Source organism: Centruroides sculpturatus, unplaced genomic scaffold (assembly GCF_000671375.1).
Source record: "Centruroides sculpturatus isolate CEXI.00-Female unplaced genomic scaffold, Cexi_2.0 scaffold786, whole genome shotgun sequence".
Classification (NCBI taxonomy): domain Eukaryota; kingdom Metazoa; phylum Arthropoda; class Arachnida; order Scorpiones; family Buthidae; genus Centruroides; species Centruroides sculpturatus.
In genome coordinates, this window is record NW_019384997.1 from 268,926 (window position 1) to 283,659 (window position 14,734).

The 14,734-nt window shown below is 30.7% G+C and overlaps 1 protein-coding gene across 1 annotated transcript in view; it reads right to left on the reverse strand.

Annotated features, from left to right (window-relative positions):
* LOC111633139 (sortilin-related receptor-like) overlaps positions 1-14,734 on the reverse strand; it is a 178,195-nt gene that overhangs the window by 126,996 nt on the left and 36,465 nt on the right. Inside the window, exons 6-7 of the mRNA XM_023377670.1 lie at positions 10,891-10,995; positions 7,528-7,694 (exon numbers count right to left, since the gene is read on the reverse strand). Of these exons, the coding sequence (XP_023233438.1) occupies positions 7,528-7,694; positions 10,891-10,995 (272 nt within the window). The remainder of the gene's footprint in view (positions 1-7,527; positions 7,695-10,890; positions 10,996-14,734) is intronic.

The following is a 14,734-nucleotide window of genomic DNA, read 5'->3' on the forward strand; positions in this document are numbered from 1 at the left end:
GGTATTTAGATTTAATGTTATCGAGTTAGTGTTGTTTGTTTATATTTATTTATAACTTGTAACATGCACAAAATAAAAAAGAAAATAATATTAGTCACATGTATTCACAATTTATAATTACAAAGATCAGCACACGTACACACCTATTTGTTCAAGAATCGTCGCACATCTGAGGATCTGACCCTGCCTATCCTTCTTTTTAAGCGCTCGTCTTCGCTCTTCCCTTTCTCTTTCCTCTATTGCTCTAATCCATGTATACCTGTGCATACATCATAATACGTGCTCACGATACTTTCGATTCGTCACTTTTCCGTCGTAGAGTTCCCATTTTACAATTACGTGACTCAGCCTGATGATAACGGAGAAAAGAGACAGATAGGACATAGATATAAGTCACAGTTATGATTTCACAGATTCGAGACAGCTTGATAGCCCGAACGGCCCCAGGCTTTCACCCGTGCACGCTAAGTGACTTTCGTTACAAGCATTTAGCTTTCCGAAGTCTATGACAACAATTGTTTGACATTGACGGGCGCGAATTTCGTACCAATAAGCTGCCTCGACTTATTCGATTATGTTATCAACTCAATTTCATATTTATTTTCACATTTTCACTTTGCGGTCCTTCTCTGTTCTTTTTCCGTTATTTACAAGTGTAGGTCATTTGATATCATCATTTATCACATACTTCCATGACACTCTTGTCTGTCGGCTACAACTGCCAAGAATTAACGCGATTGGCGAAGCATAGTGACAGTGGGCCAATAGAGAGCAGGATCCTTGCCATAATGCGGTTTGCGCGCCAATTTTCGTACGTGCATTAATCAAGCCGAATAGTTTGGCCGAATATTCAGCTATTCGGCCACGCTCCTGGCCGAATATTCAGCTATTCGGCCTCAGGCCGAATATTCAGCTATTCGGCCTCAGGCCGAATATACTATTCATTACAACACTAATGTATATACTATGCTGGGGTTCAGCAATGGCCATAAAGAGGAGTTTATACATTCTTGATAATTTTAGCTGTCATTATCAGGTTAAATATGTTTGAAAAATAATGCAGAAACTACAACAATAGATGTAGACCAAAAGGGTTAGAATTGATGGAAGTGTTTGGAACAAAAAATCTTACATTGATACATTTCCTTAATCTTAACATCATCATCCAGGAAGGGCATATATCCACCACAACATACAGGAAATAGTCATACCATCCCTTAGTCACTCCTGTGATATCATACAATCCCTTCTCTTATAAAATGGCATCATTCAGAACCCTCATCAGAAGAGCCTTAATGTACATTTCCAACCACAACAATAGAGAGCAAGAACTAAATTACATCACCAATATCGCAGCACAATATGGCTACCATCATAGAATCATCAAGGTCTAATCAAATCTTATTATGTGTGGACTGCATGAAAAGGGAAGGGAATAAACTGAAAATTGATGACATACAACCAGCAGTTGAAATTACCTTGGTAATTAATTACAAAGGCCAATAATATTGACATAGCTTCAGAAGGAAACCTCCTGTATACCCTCTGCTGAGGAATTCTAAAGATTGTATCGAGGACCTTCTCTCAGCATTTACTCCATTCCAGTCACTCACCCAGCCTTGGACAAGAAACAAAATATATTGGCTAGTGTTGTAATGAATAGTATATTCGGCCTCAGGCCGAATACCGAATAGTAACCGAATATTCGTTTCGGCCAGGAGCGTGGCCGAATAGCTGAATATTCGGCCAAACTATTCGGCTTGATTAATGCACGTACGAAAATTGGCGCGCAAACCGCATTATGGCAAGGATCCTGCTCTCTATTGGCCCACTGTCACTATGCTTCGCCAATCGCGTTAATTCTTGGCAGTTGTAGCCGACAGACAAGAGTGTCATGGAAGTATGTGATAAATGATGATATCAAATGACCTACACTTGTAAATAACGGAAAAAGAACAGAGAAGGACCGCGAAGTGAAAATGTGAAAATAAATATGAAATTGAGTTGATAACATAATCGAAAAGTCGAGGCAGCTTATTGGTACGAAATTCGCGCTCGTCAATGTCAAACAATTGTTGTCATAGACTTCGGAAAGCTAAATGCTTGTAACGAAAGTCACTTAGCGTGCACGGGCGAAAGCCTGGGGCCGTTCGGGCTATCAAGCTGTCTCGAATCTGTGAAATCATAACTGTGACTTATATCATGTCCTATCTGTCTCTTTTCTCCGTTATCATCAGGCTGAGTCACGTAATTGTAAAATGGGAACTCTACGACGGAAAAGTGACGAATCGAAAGTATCGTGAGCACGTATTATGATGTATGCACAGGTATACATGGATTAGAGCAATAGAGGAAAGAGAAAGGGAAGAGCGAAGACGAGCGCTTAAAAAGAAGGATAGGCAGGGTCAGATCCTCAGATGTGCGACGATTCTCCAACGATAGACGTGTACGTGTGCTGATCTTTGTAATTATAAATTGTGAATACATGTGACTAATATTATTTTCTTTTTTATTTTGTGCATGTTACAAGTTATAAATAAATATAAACAAACAACACTAACTCGATAACATTAAATCTAAATACCAAAATGATTAATTTACTGTGTTTTTGTTATTTATTTATCCTGTTTTTAAGTATTCGGTATTCGGCCGAATAGTGATTAAATATTCGGTATTCGGCTGAATAGTGAAAAATAGGCCGAATACCGAATAGTAACCGAATATTCGTTACATCACTAATATTGGCACCACAATATGCCTACTCAAACAATGTGCAAAGGAACATGTAACTTTGATTAAAAAAAGGCATTACATAAAAACATTAACTGGGCCACAGAATGCAAAATCCAAGCACATATAGATGGAGTCTGACTTCTACACACAACTAGAATGCAATCATCTTTCATGCACCTGGAAAAACTAGACATATATAGGGCATGTAAGAAAAATAAGGCCATAAATTTCAAAGATAGCAACCTGCTTCCTCTAGTGTGGAGATATCTTTTTGAAATCCAAAAATAAATCCTAAACATAACATCAACAATCAATATATTTAACATGATGATGATAAATCAAATCCAAATGATTGCCACAATGAAGAGGCTTAGAGTAGGACTCAAACCCACAATTCCTGCTTACCATGTAGATGCATTGCCAGTTACACTACCCAGACTTCCACCTAATTCAAGACATTTAATTTTAGCTATAACTGCATCCATGGTTACTTACAGTACCAACTGAAAATGGCTTCATCGTCCTGGTCTGTAACATGGATTATATATATATAATTATTAATTGTATTTTTAATTATATAATTATTAATTGTAGCTGAAAAATAGCCTATTCATTATCATTTGGATTTGTTTAATAACATCAGACTTTGAGATGTTTATATATATATAATAAACATCTCAAAGTCTGATGTTATTAAACAAATCCAAATGATCACTATAATGAATAGGCTATTTTTCAGCTACAATTAATAATTAAATTCTAATTTAGTACTAGAAGTAACCATGAGTGATTATATCTAAAATTAAATATAACTGGAAGCAAAGGATCAGGCAAAGATCTGAGTAACGTAATTGGCAATGCATATGCCTGGTAAGTGGGAGATGCAGGTTTAAGATTTGATTAATAACATTGAGCCTGATGATGACAGCTAAAGTTATTGAAAATGTTTATCATTAAATCATTAAATATTTTTCATTTTTGTTGGAATTTTTGGTGGTTTTTTTTGTTTCTTTAATATATATATATATGTTACAGTTAAAACCCGATTTTAGTTAAAACCCGTTTTAACTAGTTAAAACTAGTTTTTACTGGATGCCTTTGTTAAAACTAGAATTTACTGCTAGTCAAAAATGAATTTCAGTTAAAACTAGTTTTAACTAGACAAAACGGGTTTTAACTAAATGGCTTAGTAAAAACTATTTGGACCGAAATCAAAGTTCATTCAGCTAACACATGTGTGATACACGGTATCACACAACAGTCTGCAAGGACCGCTCACGCTGTCGTTTCGGATGGCTTTTTATCGAGTGGCAAGGGAAGTGAGCAAGTCAGCAGGCGTCCTTTCAAAGACAGGAGACAGGTTTAACGAATAAANCGTCAAAAAAAAGAAGTAATTAATCCCAAAGGAGACATCCATTATAATTAAATGTTATGTGTATAAGAAGCTAGAGAAAGAAATGATTAGAATTTCAAAGATATATGACTAATTTATTTCAGAAAAGTAGCATCACAAAACAGTGTAACTTACTTATGTACACTAATACATAGCAAAGCATTAAACTGAACAAAGTTCTTATGTTGTACACTGATGGATTTTGCTATACAGTGATACACCGAACTTACACGATAGGTGGGACCGAGCGATAACCGCGTAAGTCAAATTCGCGTAAGTCGGGGTATAATTTTGCAATTTGTGTAAAATCCAAGTTGGAGGTATGTAAGCTAATAAATGTTCTCGTTAATCTTATCTCGTCTTTTGATTTATTCATGGTTACAAGAAATCACCACATAGAGTCTCTCAAGTCTCCGTAGATATAAAATATACAGAAATAATAACACAAAATAAATTGTAACTATGTGTCGATTCCGTGCGACACATCCGAACATGTAAGCTGAACAGTAGTGTGAGGGAGTGAGTAATCAAGAGTTACCTGGCGCTCAAACAAAAGACGATTTGACGAGATTTGAAAATCGTGTAACTCCGGGTTTGCGTAAGTCGGGGTAGCATAAGTAGAGGTATTACTGTATAGTCTATAACTGTTGTTCAAGTTCATCAACTTTCTGAGATGGCTGTAGCCTGACATGCTCAAATGGGGATAGGTCTGTTAATCTGACTGGCCAGGGAAGGGTTTCAACTTCACAAAGGCACTTTTGAGAAATGCAAGCTGTGTGATCAAATAAAAACTAATATATCAGTATGACCAGCTGACTTCTCAAACTCAACAATGTTCACTTCTTCAACATACTCTGTTATTTATAGGAATATCAAAAATTTGTTGTTTTGACATTCTTCAAGTAAACAGAAGCCTAAGTAAACAGACAATTCATTTATACTGTTCATAATAATGATAATAGCTCTTAAATAGTCATAGGATGCATGGCTCCAATTCATGCATCGGAGCTCTGCATCTTATGACTATTTAATTCATTATCATCAGCATACAACCACTATAAATTTTCTCAATTTATCTAAGTACATCACTTTTTGGCAAACAGTGTATTAATATTATATTTTGTATTCTTAATTTTGTTTTACTAGTTCTTTTAAATTAATAATTTTGAAAATAAATTTAAATTTAATAATAATTATTTCATTAAATTTTATATTAAACTGTTTAGAAGAAAATTTTAATAACTAAATAATAATAATATTTTCAATTATTTTTATGCTTTTAATAAAATACAATCATTACATTTGTCAGACTTCTAGAAGGTATATACAGTGGTACGTCAGAATATGAAATTAATTCGTTCCGAAACTGAGATCGTATCATGAAAATGCCGTAAGGTGAATCATTTTTCCCCATACAATTACATGTAAAACCAAATAATTCATTCCAACACAAAAATCACACTCAAATTAAAGCTAAATAGTACATTGAAAAAAAATAACTTTAGTAAGGAAAGCACTGAAAAATGCATTTTGTAGTTGTAAATGTATAAATAACCATAATAGAATAATAATTGATAAAAAAATGTAGTTATATTTGCACTTTACCTTTGAGGATAGACGTCGATGGAGGTGTAAACTGGTGGCGGAGGAGAGGAAGAAGGGAAATGATACTAAAACTTAACTTACATAACATAATGTAACGATAACTTAAAAATAATTTAACACTAATTTTTTAACTTTTCTATTTTATATATATTTTAAAATCTTTTATTCACTGCTTTTTGTCATCTTTCCTTCACTTCCACCAGCACTTTCACTGGATACAGGTCGCTTGGTAAAATATCTATCCAAAAAGTTTGGCTTTGCCTACTTTTTAAAATGTTTCTAAAATGACTTAGGCAAATGTCATTACTCCAAGCAGAAATACGGCCAGTGTGAACCTTTTCGGGATGTTTCTTTTCAATAAAATCAGTCACTTTCTGATAATACCTCAAGATTTCCTTTATCGAGCGAGATCCTTCCACAACGAAGCAAACACGCGGACTGAGACCAATGAACACAAGTGAATAAAAAATGGCACTGCGAACTAATGTAACATCGTATGGTGAGTTTTTGTTCATACCGTGGAGCAAAATTATGTTCAAATTTCATGTTGTACCCTGAAAATTTCGTATAGTGGGGCATTCATATCCTGAGGTACCACTGTATTATAAAATTTGGTGTAATTAACGAAAGGTTATAAAATTAATCATAATAAGTAAATGAATAAATGACTACTAATTTCATGAAGCCAACTTTTATAAACTAAAAGAAATGTTTCAATCAAGATCTAACTATTCTTGAACAGGAGTGGCCAACAGTTTTTGCCCTGGGCCGAATTGGAAAGAAAAGCTTTTTCACAGGCCAAACCAGAGGCTGCCCTAGGAAGATTTTGAGGTGGTGCAAGATCTCATTGTGGTGTCACCCCATACAGACTAAATTGTACATAGAGATTATAGATACATTTTTCACATTATCATGCTTTATCAACATTCTATGCTGTACTTAAGAGATTTGTAATGGAGTGTTAACTCTGAACGCACAGTGGGTTGTTGACCAATTTTTTTTGTAGGCATCAGAATTTTTCATCGAGCTATTCGGATTTCAGTAGTTAACATTGAAAGATTGATTCATTAGAAGGGCCATATGTTGGCCATGCCTGGCTAAGAATCTTAATATTTAACAGTTTAGAATAACATGTACGGGTATCCATTGATTAATGAAGTTAATTAATCCCTGACCTACCTCATGTATCAAAATTACATTAATCAAAAGATGATATCTATGTTAAGTAAAGATAGCTGGTAAAGTCATGTAAATTAAAACTTCTGCCGCATGTATAAAGGGATTGCTGCAATTAAATTTTGTGCATTAATCAAATCCCACGTTAAGCAAGGGATACTTGTATAGATTATATAAAACAGAACACATTCAAAAATATTCTGAACAGTTACAAATTTTGAATTTGAAACAAATGTAATAGAACACTTGAAATAAAATAAAATAAATTCATTCATTTATTCACAAGATGGTGCCAAGATTTATAAACTTTTTTGTTAATCACAATTTTTCTTTTTGAAAAGCAATACTATTTTCTATTATGTTAGAAATTGTTGTCCTACTTCCTTAAAAGTTTAAAATACAATTAATAATGCCTAGTTTTCAACCAATAATAAATTATAACACAAGTCAAAACAGTAACCAATCCAAACTTAAAATTTAGTTCATCTAACTTAGTAATTAATATCTAAAAAGTTAAAGAGGACTAATGTTAAGGAATAATCAGAAATTTAATAAATGTTCATTATTTTAAAATATTGAAAAAATTTTGGCAATCATTGCCATATTAACTTAATACCAACCCTTCAATAAAAACGTTTATTGCACCAGGACGAAAGTAAAGAATTCTTTCCAAAGAAAGTGAAAATTTTATACCACGAACATCAGAAATATATAAGTTTGTTGTTGATGTATCATGTGTAACACACACAAAAACCTGATCTTCAGATGCATCAGCAATATAAAAATCCTGTAAATATAATATTTGAAATGAAATGAAGATGTATAAATATTTTAATGAAGCATGCTAGCATTAATCATACAGTCAACTCGCATTAATACAAATCACAAGGGAAACCGTAATTAGTTCACTTTATCGAAAATTTATATTAATGATTTTCAGGGTCAAGGTTGTATAATTTAGAGAGTTAAGGTTTAATAAACAGTTGAAATCTCTAAATAATAATATTTTGAATTAATTTACTAAATAAAGTTAAATAAAATTCAATTTGTTTACAAAAACAAATTAATGTTCTAAATGATTTTCAAATGAAACAAAATGAAGAAGAGACAGTATTTGCCCTTGAAGTGTGTAGTAGTATATCTGAGTGGTTTAATAAAACAAAACTATAAGAAATCTGTGATATTTTTCTGTTCAAGATTGTTTGAAATAGTAGAATATATTTCGGAATCAAAACAGTAAAAAAGGAGCTAAATTTGGCACAAAGCAGACAAATCTAGCATCATGTATGCACTCTCCAATACGCAAACTAGCACATATTTGCATGGGTCCAAATCCATTTAAAGGAGTGGGCACCCTTAAACTTTAACACCTATTCTCTGAGTACATTAAAATCATTTGCTACAACCAGACATTTGAACTGCTCTACAATTAGAGGTTTAACCTATCTTTGCTTACTAGAAGAAAATCTATTCTATTCAAAATGGAACATTTTACAGATCCACTTTTTATTGTTCATGTCAAAAAGTGTAAGAAGCAACCATTATTGGAAACAGGGTTATTTCTTCAGGATTTGAAGGTAATTTACCTTCAAATTCTGGTAAAATTTTTGTTTGCTTTATTGATTTAAACTATGTTGTGACAATGGCAGTCAATGGCAAAATTTGCTTTAACATTAGAATTTGCTTTATTGATGTTCATTTTAAGGTGAGTTGACTGTATTAAAACTATCATCATTATCTAAGTTTACTACCAATTTATTTTACAATGTTTTTCAAAATAAAAATGTACTAAAATGCATTTAATAAAATAAAATTTTTATTGCTGTAATTTATAAATAGAATATATTCATTTATAAATAGAAATTATAAATGAAAACAATATAATAATAATAAACATTATAATCTTGTTCCATCTTTCACATGAAAACCATTTGCTAAGTATAAACAAATTGAACACTTAATTTCCATTATCACTGTTATCTACAAATTCTTAAATAAGAGCAATGTTTGATTTAATTTTTTGTTTTTAAAAGAAACAAGTAGGTTGATTTTATTTGTATACTAGATAGAATTAGACATGCAAATTAAGTGAAGCTCTTCTATAAATGTCCATCCTAAAAAAAAAGGATTAATTTTAAGAGATTAATGATAAGGATGTAAGAATCAAATAAAATTTTCGAATATTCACAAATTTGCTATATAAACAGTAATTACAAGTATACCTCGAGTTACATTATTCTTGATTATACATTGTCAAAAAAATATATGGAAAATAAAAATCAAGTTTAAGTCATTTCATTCAACTTTACATCCGTCCACCACAAATATTGAAGTCGTAATATCACTAGAAAAGCTTTAAAGCACATAAAATCATATTAAAATACGTACATTTACAGTAAATGTTAATATAATCATTATAAATCCTAGATAACAAAACATGAAAATATCTGTGACTGTGTTGTCGTCTTATTTAGTGGTCTGTAAGTGCTCAATATTGGCGTTTTCCATGGTAGTTCCAATATCTACTGTTTGGCGTCGTTGTCAGTGCCACTCGATATTTGTAAATTTAATATAAATTAGTTTATTTTCTACTGTTGTAAGATAATTTTAATAACTGTATTTGTTAATTAACCTTACAAAATCTTATTTTATAAAGTCTTAAAACAAACCACATTCACAAATAAAGAATTCGCAATGTACTGTAAACATCACCAAATTGTAAATGTGTACATTTACAAGTATATAATGTACGTACACGAATTCGTAAATTTAGATTACTTTTTTCTGTACTATATTAAAAACCAAAATTTATTTGTTTGTAAGCTTAAAATATTGTTATTAGCAATATATTATTAAAAATGCATTTATAAATAAAATACAGAACTGGGAATGATTATTTGTGTTTTAGCCTAATGACAAGTAAATTTGACTTACGTCGTTTTTCGACTTAAGTCACCTCTCCTGGAACCAATTACCAACATAAGGCAAGGTATACCTGTAGTTACCTTTATTATCAGCAAGAAATCAAATTTTAAAAAATTTTGTTCTTTCCTACTACAAAAATTGTTTTGCTTTATCAAAAGTACATATGATTGTAAAAAATGGTAATGCTTGACAAATTGTTGGTCAAATAGTGTATTAATTTTTTTAATTGATTAATATTAATTGTGCAATTAAACAAAATTTTTGTGTTTAAAATATAAAGAATATTTCATCAAGATTTCTTTCTAAAAACCACTTCAACAATGACTTACTCCAAATGGAAATAGCCATAACAATATGATAATAGTTCATACCAATGAAGCAACACATGGGGCAGCATGTTCACTGACATTTTGAACATAACCACTGCAATTGAAAATTGGACAAAAGTTTACTTTCAGCATTTACATTGAATACAACTGAGAAAAAATGTATTTGTACAATGAAGTGAGCTATGTAAAAGAATGTCATGTGACACAAATGACAGATATCGGTTATGTGACATATTGACATCATATAACTGATCACTAGTAATGGCAGTAGACAGAGGAATAGTGTAATAGGTTTTTTTTTATCACTAAGGAAAAGTCTACAATTTGAAGAAATTTTTTTTTTTCATTCTGAGGAACCTTATAAAAAATATAGGAAAAGTAAAGTAATATTTTGATTATAATGCCAGAAAAGCATGATCAAACTGAGATTTGATTACACAGAAATCTTTCCCCATAATCAATAAATCATCATATAATATTTGGTTTTGATTGTAAGTATAGTTTTTAAGTTATTCTTCAAATTTTTCAGTAGACCTACTGGTAAAGAGCTCCATTTGCTTTGCTCAAAAAATTAAATCAAATAAACAAATAGGTTGAAATCACTTGTATATTAATTCTATTAACCAACTAACACAATAATAATAATAATAATAATAATAATTCACAAAATAATTTTTTTAGAATCTATATTAAAAATTATATTAGATATATCTTAATATTAATTCATACCTTTCTTTCAAGATGACTTGGAAACAAACTATTTTGAAAAGGCTGTCTATTATAGGAGACCCATAACTGCAGAGTTCCATTTAAATTATGAGATCCAAATAGATGCTATTAATTTTAATATGATAATTTTAATGAATAAAATTAAATAAGAAATTGTTTACATATATATTATTTATATATTACAGTAGAAGTTCATTAATCTAGCATCTATATGACCAGATCAGAGTAGTGCTAAATTATTGAAAATTCTATATTATAAGACATTTATATTTTCACAAAATTTTTTAAGTCATATGTAATAACATTTCAGATATTGCATATTTTGTCCCATTGCATCCTGCTGTGTGTTACTGATTTGTTACATATGCACTTTAATTAATTTGAGATGATACAGTACATGACTATGCTATGTTAAGATTGATTGGAAAACTTTCAAAAACAATATATTATTGCAAAACATCAATGATTCATGTGCATATAACATTTATTTTTCAGATGTACTGTATATATGATTCTCAAAAGCTACACATGCTCCAAATAAGAGAAATCTATTTTTAGTACTGTATTTCATTTTTCCTATTCATTCCTATTTTTGCCAATGCATGGAAAGAAATACTGCTCTTGCATTGGCCTGTGGGAAATATATCAATCATGCATGTTACTGAACACAAAATATATGTGCTAGCTCTAACATGTGCAAACAAATTCTAATTTGCAAAATACTAACACCATGCATTATAATTGGACAATTCAAAACTATTGGCTACTTTTCAGATGATGTCAGATCACAGGACATTCTGCATTACTGGCCAGATTAACAAACTTCAACTATATACAGTATTAAACAAAGCATAAAAATAAAAAATAAAAATAAACATTAACAACTTTATTAATCAAAATTGTGTAAATTGAATATTTATATGTATGCATTTTTATTTGAATAAATTATTTAAAATATAGTTTTTGATAATTGTAAGTAAATTTATTCTGCATCATATATTTATAAAATTACTACTGTATAATTTCCATATAACCTCAAGTTATCTGTGTTTTAAAGTTAATTTAAAAGCAAGTGTAGACTATATGATCTAGTTATTTTTTCAGGTTATATGCAAGAAATTATGAATAATATAATTAGTTTAAATATAACTTATCAACAAATATTAATAGAAAACATATCATTATTAGTCTTTTGCTTATTGTCAGATTTTTCAAAATGTTTAATCTTTTAATATAAAAAAAACCCTATGTATTGAGAATATAATGTTCATAATAAACTAAAGTTTATTTTTGTATACTTATATCATATTTGGAAACATCAATAAACAAATCTGTTGAATAGTGCAAAAATAGTAAAATTAGAAATACAGTAGAGCATCGATTATCCAACCCCCAATTAACCATCACATCGGTTAACCGACTGTTCTAGTCGGCAAATTTCAAATGTCCGCTAGTGGTGTGGCATTACAATATTTGGCTATATCTTGGCTACTTTAACATTATTTTTGTTAAATATTTGCATGTTTTAGCTGGCATCAATGGCTCGACCATTGAAGGGAGGTCAATATTTAAACGAGACATAATTTTCTAATTATGAATGGTTGTTTGTTTCGTGAGCAATAAAATAATTTTAAAATAATTTTTAACGATACGATAGCGATGATTATTATTTTAAAAAAAAATATACTAGATAAAAACATATGAATGAATGAATTAGTAGTAAATTTGCCCATCAAGAATGATGTTTAATTAAATGACACTAAATGAAATAATTACTAAGGGCAATATTTTATTGAAGAAATTTAGTATATATCATAAAATTTCTAATGGATGTATCATTTTTATTATTATTACATGTAATTTTTATTTTCATAAAAAGCATTTATTGGCAGAACTCAATGAAATTTTTAAAAAGTTCCCTTGATTCGTTCTAACAATGGTATCTAAAATTCTTTACAGTTCTTTCAGGCTTGCAACATAACACAAAGAAAACCAACAATACTTTTTTGGACATCCACTAGACATAATAATCACTTGTTAAAAGCTAAGAAAACAATAACTTATTAACTTTAAAGTTAAAATAGGTATTTAACCAAACCATGCAGACTCCATATTCCTACAACAACGTAGATGACATGTGCTGGTAGACACTTGCAATCACCAATGTTTCACTCAATATTTACTCAAATTTTAATGTATAAAACAAACCTTGTAATAATTCAAAATTTTTAACATCTTGTTTATCATCATCAAAATAAAGCACGTGATAACACAAATGGCCACATAACAAATGTGAAAGTTTCTATAAACATTACAAATGTATTTAAAGCTTACATTATTTACAGGGTCTGTATAGATAATTCCATCTATGATTCCCTGACCAATTATGGCATTATTCCCTGACCTATTACGGTCTCTGCATTTATCCTTTCAGTTATGTAATATTTGGCCAAGTCTATTTAAGCCCATTTTGTACAAATTATATAAATTTTTTATTAAAAACATCTTATTCACTTACAAAGAACAAAAAACTTCGTGTAAAATTGATTACATAATTAGCTACATCATTTCTATGTCATATAAAAAAAATTTCATGACTATTTAAATTGATTTGTAAATTTTATTTAAATAAGAAAAAGATTAAGAAAATTCTATTTTACAACATTAATTAAAGTGAAGAGGTGAGAAATTCAAATTAATTGAAACAGAATAAATTGTGCATTCTGTCAGAGGCAAAATTGCTTATTGTGCGATATTTTTGGTCTAGCACGGACCCATTCACGGTCATTATGTTTCTACCCATTCTTCCCTGAAACTTATAAATGGGAGCAGTGGAGTTTTGGTGGGAAATCAAGTCGTTGTCAATGGTGTTTTTGAAAACCTGACTTTAACTCTAGACGATATTTTGGTATACTTCCAAAATTCTGTAAACCACCTGAAGATGAAAATTTGCAGTTAGAGAGAAGACATATCAGAGAGCATCAATCCATCAAAATTGGCAGGATTATTATCTCCACATACTGCATACAGCCAGTAGCACAGAATACAACAAATAAAAATAAATAAGAATTGCACAAGGTCTGCCATGAGATCCAAAATGTCTTGAACACAATACTGTTAAGCCAACTGACAGTTCTTTGCCTCCCCACAGCATCAACTGACTGCAAAGATTCAGGTCAAAAAAATTGGGAGGGTTATGTATAGGATACAATCACAATTATTTAAGGTGTGAATACATCATTGTGTTATTAGAAGAAGGATAAGATGTAAACAAATAAAGTCTTGGTGGTTATCATGAGTCAATATAAATGGAAATATGAACAGAAATGTAAGGAATGTATATTGTTGGGAAGAAAAATTTAAAAGGAGTCAGAAAATACCAAATTGACTAATGCCAAACGATGCAGATTGTATATATTGGGTGTAAGAAAACTGAGTGTGTCAACCTTGACAGGAATACTTCAAGTGTGCTGCTACCTGAACCTTTAGATACAGTCGACCCCCCTATAACACTGTTGATTATTCCATTTTATAGTCACTTAGATTTTACAAATACATGAGCCGTTCACAGCCTGGCACACATATTTGTAAAATCTAAGTGACTCGTACAACATGGAATTCATATAAAATGGAATAATCAACAGTGTTATAGGGGGGTCGACTGTATCTAAAGGTTCAGGTAGCAGCACACTTGAAGTATTCCTGTCAAGGTTGACACACTCAGTTTTCTTACACCCAATATACAATCTGCATCGTTTGGCATTAGTCAATTTGGTATTTTCTGACTCCTTTTACATTTTTCTTCCCAACAATATACATTCCTTACATTTCTGTTCATATTTCC